The sequence below is a fragment of the Wolffia australiana genome, chromosome 10, assembly GCF_029677425.1.
Source record: "Wolffia australiana isolate 7733 chromosome 10, ASM2967742v1".
NCBI lineage: Eukaryota > Viridiplantae > Streptophyta > Magnoliopsida > Alismatales > Araceae > Wolffia > Wolffia australiana.
Genome location: NC_135844.1, coordinates 15,450,628 through 15,458,365, shown reverse-complemented (window position 1 = coordinate 15,458,365; position 7,738 = coordinate 15,450,628). Strand labels below are relative to the sequence as shown.

At 45.5% G+C, this 7,738-nt stretch overlaps 1 protein-coding gene across 1 annotated transcript; it reads left to right on the top strand.

Moving 5' to 3' along the window:
* The first annotated feature begins 573 nt into the window (after positions 1 to 573).
* Positions 574 to 3,988, top strand: LOC144708670 (4-coumarate--CoA ligase 2-like). The gene is made up of 5 exons (XM_078582084.1): positions 574 to 1,888; positions 2,713 to 2,858; positions 2,921 to 2,988; positions 3,068 to 3,170; positions 3,710 to 3,988. Exons 1-5 carry the CDS (start codon positions 664 to 666, stop codon positions 3,827 to 3,829), a joined length of 1,662 nt encoding a protein of 553 aa, XP_078438210.1. The 5' UTR covers positions 574 to 663; the 3' UTR covers positions 3,830 to 3,988.
* The last annotated feature ends 3,750 nt before the right edge of the window (positions 3,989 to 7,738 follow it).

Below are 7,738 nucleotides of genomic sequence, written 5' to 3'. Positions count from 1 at the left end.
GAAAATGCAAGGGAGAGGGAGAATGATGGTCAGAGAGAGATAGAAGTACATGTAGATAGATAGTGCAAGGGAGAGAGATAGAAAGAGACAGAGATAGATAGATACCTATTAAGAGTAGAGCGATAGAGAGAGAGAATGAGTGGGAAAGAGAGAGAGCGATACGTAGAGAGATAGAGGGGGAGAGAGCGCGATAGATAGATAGAGAGAGAGATAGAAATACACGTAAAGAGGTAGTGCAAGGGAAAGAGATAGAGCGAGACATGAAGATAGATACTTACTTATAAAGCGAGAGCGATAGAGAGAGAGGGGAGAGAGAGAGAGAGAGATAGATGGATGGAGATAGAGAGAGAGAAAGAAAGAAAGAGACAAAGAGAGAGAGAGAGAGAGAGAGAGAGAGAGAGAGAGAGAGAGAGGATGGGAAGATGGAAGGGAAGGTGACTCAACGGGGGTTAGAGCCTCTTCTCCCACCAACCACTCCCCCAAACTTTCCCCTTGTACAGCTCGTGGAGCCCTCAACTAACTCCCCTCCCATGCACCTACAACAGCCTCCCGATTTATAAGTATATCTGAACTCCTCCCTCCCTTCACTCACCCTACCGGCGCCCCCGATCTCAAGACCCATTCCTTCAAAACCCACTGCCCACCTTCCAGCAGCGAGGAAACATGCTGTCGGTAGCGACCCACGAGCCCAACCCCGACGTCGCCATCTCCGCCGCTCCGCCTTCGCCTCCGCCACCGACCATCTTCCGCTCTCGCCTTCCCGACATCGCCATCTCCGCCGACCTCCCCCTCCACGCCTACTGCTTCGAGCGAGCTTCCGATCACGCAGACCGCCCCTGCCTCATCTCCGGCGCCACCGGCCGAACCTTCACCTACTCCGAGACCCGCCAACTTAGCCTGGAAACCGCCGCGGGGCTAACCAAGCTCGGCCTCCGCCATGGCGACACCTTCATGATCCTCCTCCAAAACTGCCCCGAATTCGTCTTCTCCTTCCTCGCCGCTTCCGTCCTCGGCGCCGTCGCCACCACCGCCAACCCCTTCTTCACCCCGGGGGAGATCTCCAAACAGCTCTCCTCCTCCGGAGCGAAGCTCGTCATCACGCAGGCCTCCTTCGTCGACAAGCTCCCCAAGAATCTCACCGTTATCGCCGTCGACGAAGGCGACCCGCCGAAGGGCTGCCTCTCCTTCGCCACTCTCCTCGGCGGCTCCGCCGCCGCTGAAGGCGTCGCCTCCGTCGACGACGCGGTGGCGCTGCCGTTCTCCTCTGGCACGACGGGGCTCCCCAAGGGAGTCATACTAACGCACAGGAGTCTGATTACGGGGGTGGCGCAGCAGGTGGACGGGGAAAATCCTAATCTTTTCTTGTCTCCGTCGGACGTGGTGCTGTGCGTGCTGCCGCTGTTTCATATATTCTCGCTGAACTCCGTTTTGCTGTGTTCGCTGAGGGCGGGGGCGACGGTGCTGGTCGTGCCCAAGTTCGAGATTGTGAGTTTGCTGTCGCTGATTGAGCGGCATAGAGTGACGGTGGCGGCGGTAGTGCCGCCGATAGTGCTGGCCTTGGCGAAGAATCCTGTGGTGGAGAGCTTCGATCTGAGCTCGATAAGGATAGTTTTGTCCGGGGCCGCGCCGCTGGGGAAGGACTTGCAGGAAGCGCTGCACGGGCGGCTTCCACAGGCGGTGTTTGGGCAGGGATATGGGATGACGGAGGCGGGGCCGGTGTTGACTATGTGCCCTGCCTTCGCTAAGGTTCCTTTTCCGGCGAAGGCTGGGTCGTGTGGGTGCGTCGTTAGAAACGCTGAGCTGAAGGTTATTGACCCCGAGACGGGTTTTTCGCTCGGGAGAAACCAGCGGGGGGAGATTTGCATCCGCGGAAACCAGATCATGAAGGGTTATCTTCGTTTCCTTCTTCCTCCTCTTCTTCTTCTTCTTCCGGTTCTAGTTCTTCTTGTTTCTTTTTTTGTAGTTCTAGTTCTTGTAGCTTCTTCTTCCAGGTGCAGTTCTTCTAGCTTCTTCTTCTAGGTTTAGAAAGTCTAACTTCTTTTTGTTTAGGTTTAGTTCTTCTAGATTCATATTTTTGTAGGTTTATTTGTTGTAGCGTCTTCTTCAAGGTATAGTTCTTATAACCTCTTCTTCTTCTTCTAGGTCTACTTATTTTCGCTTATTCTTCCAGATGCAGTTCTTCTAGCTTCATCATTTTGTAGTTTTATTTATTTTAGCTACTTCATCTAGGTCTAGTCCTAGCTTCTTCTGTTTGTAGGTCTAGTTATTCTTGCTTATTCTTCAAGTTGCAGTTCTTCTAGCTTATCTTTTTGTAGCTTTATTTCTTGTAGCTTCTTCTTCCAGCTGCAGTTCTTCTAACTTATCTTTTTGCAGTTTTATTTCTTGTAGCTTCTTCTCGTACGTCTAGTTCTTCACGCTTATTCTTACTCGTCCAGTAATATTTCTGGAGTATTATTGTTCTTTTATTTCCAGCTCTTCTTGCTTCTCGTCTCATCTTTTCCTCTAGTTCTTCTTCTAGTTCCTATTCTCTTAGTTTTATCTTTTTCTTTTATATCTAGTTTTCCTAGCTTGTTATTATTATTAATCTAGCTCTAATTATTCTAGCTTAATATTATCAGTATTATTCTGGTTCTAACTGTAGCTCTTGTTCTTCTTCTTCTTCTGGCGTCAGCCCCGTTAGACATGATCTTAAGCTCTGATCTCCTGGCCCAGGTTATTTGAATGATCCGGAGGCGACGGCAATCACGATTGACGCCGAGGGCTGGCTCCACACTGGCGATATCGGCTTCGTCGACGACGACGACGAGATTTTCATCGTCGACAGAGTTAAAGAACTGATCAAGTTCAAGGGTTTCCAGGTAATCATCAATCTTTCAATCTTCTCTTCATCAGCGTCGGCGACTGATCTTGCCGCCGGCAGGTTCCGCCGGCGGAGCTCGAAGCTCTGCTTCTCGGCCACGCCGCCATCGCCGACGCCGCCGTCGTGCCGTGAGTCTTCCTCCTCTTCCTTCTCCTCCACTACCGAAAATTCTACGCTGTTTTAAAATGTGTTTTTTAAATGGGCTAGAGCGATGGACGAGCTCGCTGGCGAGGTTCCCGTCGCCTTCGTCGTCCCCGTCGCTGGAGAGGTTCTCACTGAGCAAGCCGTCAAGGACTTCATTTCCAAACAGGTCTGCTCGCGTTTATTTCATAGTTCATAGTCTTTAGAAACTCCTTCAGGTTATTTTCTTGCGATGTTTGAAAAACTTTCAGTAACTCGTTTACGATCTTTTTCTATTCATCAGGTGGTGTCTAAGAATCTACTGGTTTGTTAGTACATCACACGAGTGAAATATTTTAGAAAAACAATTGTTTTATTCCGAATCTTCAAGCGGTGCTTTGCACTTTGCATACAAATGTTTCGAATTATTTTTTAAGAACTTCTCCTGTCTGAGAAATATTGGACAAGTCCTTTTTCTTCATTTTAGTCTGCATGGAATGTTTTTACTACGGACTATCCAAGTGGTGCTTTTTATACTAATATTTCAAATATATTCAGAGAATATGCATTTTAAGAACAACTTTCTTTTTTTCGATTTCCGACGGCCATGTGTCTGAATCATTCAAAAGCAAGTTTTTTGGACTTCTAATATTTCCTGACGCTCTGCTTTCGGAATTTTGTAATTGAAAGTATTGTAAAGACTGTTTTATCAATTTTTAAATTCCTCAGGTGGTGTTTTACAAGCGACTGCACAAGGTTTACTTCATCAACGCGATACCCAAGTCGCCGGCCGGAAAGATACTGCGCAGGGAACTTAGAACGAGGCTTGCCACAGGATCCTCGCCTTAAAGGTTATGTTAATTATACTTTGGCATACTATAATGTCTTGCGTGTTGTCCCTGACAAAAGTCAGAAAAAGTCATTATTCAAATGTAATGCCCCTCCTTCTTGGGAACTGATGCCTTCAATTTTAATTGCTTCTATTGAAAGGCCATTTCTGTTTTTCCCTCTCATGTCTCTAACTGGGCCAGAAGGGCCAACTCTTGGACCTCCTCGTAGGAGGTCCACATCATGGACATCATCACATACCACTGTTTAAAGAATATTTTAAATGAGAGAAGGTCCGGTGATCCAATATAATAAGCCGTTTCTTGGTCAGTTTTAGTAATCCAGTCGGCCGAATATCTTGTTGAAGGATCAGATCAATCGATTCACTAAGCTGATCGAATTGATCTATTCGGAAATGTGATGGACTGAGCAGATTGATCTATTAGGCCAAAAAGATTTTATTAAGCTATATATATAGACCCATCATAGAAGAAAAAAAGTCAGACACATATCAAGATAAAAAAAGGAAGGAGAAAATGACATTACATCTGATGCATTAAAAAGCTAGATTATTGTCATATTCAAACTCCTATTGCTGGCATGGACTTGGCAGTGAAATAGTGACCCAGGTGGAGCCTCCCATCCAAGATATTAAGGGCAAAGAGACAGAGTAGTGAAGATCTGATGCGTATTGACTAGGGATGATCAAATCATGATTGTTTCATAGTTTCAAAGTCATTGAACAATGTCGTTTTAATTTTTTACTTGCCTTCTGGTCTGCCTCCGTGACAGGCCTGAGGCAAGCAAATGGGTTGTCTTGATTAGTTGTTTGCTAAAAAATAAGACAAATTAAAAGGTCTCTCATAAGGATAAGTAGCCATAAGTTATGATCAATACATTGAGGTCGTGATAATAACAATATCATACTAACTATTATAGTTATATATCATAATAATCATGTTATTGTAGCACAATATAAAAATTATCTATTATATACAATATTCTGAAGTTTCCCAATTTTTGGGTACTCTACAAAATTTCTGATATCAAATCTATAAAGAAAATAACTTAAATTTCAGAATATACTTTCTAAGGTTTATTTAAAGAATTTTTTGGTTTTAAAGGTTTTCTCTGATATTTTTGTAATATTTTCTAGGGGCATGTCACGTTCTATTCGCTCAGCATATAGTCAATCATAGTTACAGCCAATGAGTGGCTGACATTCATTCCACCAATCATAACTCGATGCTTGGATCTCCATGTCTTCTTCTTCAATTCTTCTTGAAAATATAGAATATCTTCTCACCATGAAGACACTCTCCTTATATGAGTGGAGAACATAATGAAGAAAGGTAGGGGCTCTCAAATCTGGCTTGCATGGGTGCTTGAAACGAGAGCCCTTTCCCTCTTTATATTTCACTTAAGGTTTTTCTCAAAAACCCAAAAGTAAAATATGTCCACCAATGCCCTTACAACCTTATGTGTGTGACCCTCTAGGCCCATGTATCATTCTTGTTAATAACTTTATTGGCCCAATAACAATTATTGACCAATCTTATTAATTAACTATATCAACATATAGATTAATTAAATAAGGATCGATTTAACCCGTGGGGTGCCAAGCTACACCTCGTGCTCTAGAAGATACCAAGTAGTGTTGAACTCTCTCATGGAACCTTTATCTTCATCAATGACAGTATTTGTATAATTCATCATCTGCGTGAGACTATCATACGACTTAGGGTATGGTTTATCGTCAAACCCTAATTTGTCATTCGATTAGTACTAATGCGTAACGGGGATCATTGGAAAATACCTTCTCCAATATCCTCACTACCCTTGCCAGGGATTTTCTGCATCGTCTTCCTTGAGTAAATATCCTCTAATACGGAGGGTGGATGATCCCATCTTGACCACTCAATCATTTCCATAAGCTTCTTACTACATCCGACCTATGACTTGTTTGAATCTCATGATTAGAGGCTCCTAAGTCATAGTTAAAATGTAGTCATCCATTCACGAGCTGTCCTTGGTGTCTCAAGTCAATGGATCACATATAAAAATGAGACATGAATCAACTTGATTGATGTGTAGGTATAATACCATTCAGGGATTTGTACAGATCAATTCAGTGAACTCTTTCTCCAATTAGCACCCACTATTGTCCTTAGTGTAGCCACACTAATGACCATGGGATCAGCTAATGCTATTCTATCCATATAATCCGAGGTCCATCTCGACTATCCATCAAATAGGAATATTTAGAATACATCATATACGAATAATTTTATAATTTTTATAATTTTTATAATTTTGTTATTTTTCGCTATTTTTATTATTATAAACATCACAACAAAATAATAATGAACGTAAATATTTTATTCAATGAACTTAAATAAACATGGTGGTGTGATTTGCTTGACGACCACATAATATCCATCAGGAGGTTGATTGATGAAGCACGCCAGCCCGCTCCATCGTATATGTCTTTGAATTCATCAGCATCGTCATTATTGACCCCTGTCAGCTTGCGTCCTGCCCGATTGGCACGCCAAGGCGCAAGCGAAGGCGCCCGGGTTCAAATACCCCGGGTGAAAAGCACGTCTGTATCTTTCCCGTATTTTGATTTTGCCTTTTCTTCTTCGTTTTCATCTTTGTCATCGTTTTTATTATTTTCATCTTCGTCATCGCCTTCGCTGTTTTCATTTTCGTCATCGCCATCTATCGTTGAATCGCTTCTTTTTATTATTGCTCTAAGGAGGGTGCTTGAGTTAATGGACCCTCCATGGACCCCCTTGTAAAGGCCTCATCATCGCCCTATATAAGGCCATGCTTGATAGTTTTAGATCTGGTTTTTGTTCATTTGGAAGTTACGTGCAACCTAGATCTCACCAGGAAGAAGAAAGGAGGTGGAAGGAGGAAGGAACGAGGGAGAAGTGGGAGAAAAAAAGGAAGCTGGCAGTAGGGAGATCGAGAACTGCACGTGCGTCCGATGATCCCGCCAAGCGGCAGGTGGCCGCAAAGATCCTTCATGCCGCCGATGGTTCCCTGTCAACTCGTTGTCATGGGGTCATGGGAACTCCACCCATGAACATTTCTGGCTTCCCCGCGCGATCTAGAACACCACAGTGGTGCTCAAACCCCCCCCCCCCATGGTCAAGAGGTTACATCTCACGGCCTGGTGTCGCACCAACCGTGCTCGAAATCCTGATCGCGATCTACGGGTCGGCGCCACTCGTCCTAGTTCACCGATTGACCCCATGTAGAGCCACATGCCCTGCACTCTTTCAGGACATTCGAGCTACTGCACCGATGCGACCCCGATGCTCTGCTACCAAACCAATTGCCCAGCCGGCTGCTAGGTCTCTTATCCCTGGACGTCCGCCACAATGGATTGCACGCACCGTGCTGCCTAACACGCATGATGCACCAGTCACACGCCGATCGTGCAAGCCGCTAGGGGCGTTTGCGACAACCGGCCGATGCGTCTCGGCCCGGCTTGCCGGTCCTCTACCACCACTTGCGCTCGTACGCACGTCTTGCGCTGCACCGGTTGCTTGTGCCCGTGGATTATCGCGCCTGGAATCATGCGGCCTCTCGTGCACCACCTGTTTGATAGTGCGCCACGCGGAGCCACATCACTCACTGTCCCGCCACATCACCGTCGTTTATGGTGAACAACTTGCACCCATTTCGTGTCGTTAGTCACCTCTTGCAACCGCTATTTTCCTTTGCTTGCACTGACCCACTATAAAACCACACGTGTCGAGCTCAGCCGTTCGCTTGAGCCATTGCCCTATTGCTCCACTCTATCCTCACCTCCAATCTTCTACTTTTTTCTCCAGCGCCATGCCGTCGCTGCCTGTTGAGCTACATCGTGCGCATTCCCTGGCACGTCTCCACTGCATTTGCCTGCACCGGTTGTGCACC

Bases quoted from the DNA above. Each gene is read 5' to 3' on its own strand.
- LOC144708670 (XM_078582084.1), top strand. From the start codon at position 664: ATGCTGTCGGTAGCGACCCACGAGCCCAACCCCGACGTCGCCATCTCC. The intron at 1,889-2,712 runs GTTATCTTCGTT...CTCCTGGCCCAG, and splicing joins CGGAAACCAGATCATGAAGG to GTTATTTGAATGATCCGGAG. The intron at 2,859-2,920 runs GTAATCATCAAT...TGCCGCCGGCAG, and splicing joins TCAAGTTCAAGGGTTTCCAG to GTTCCGCCGGCGGAGCTCGA.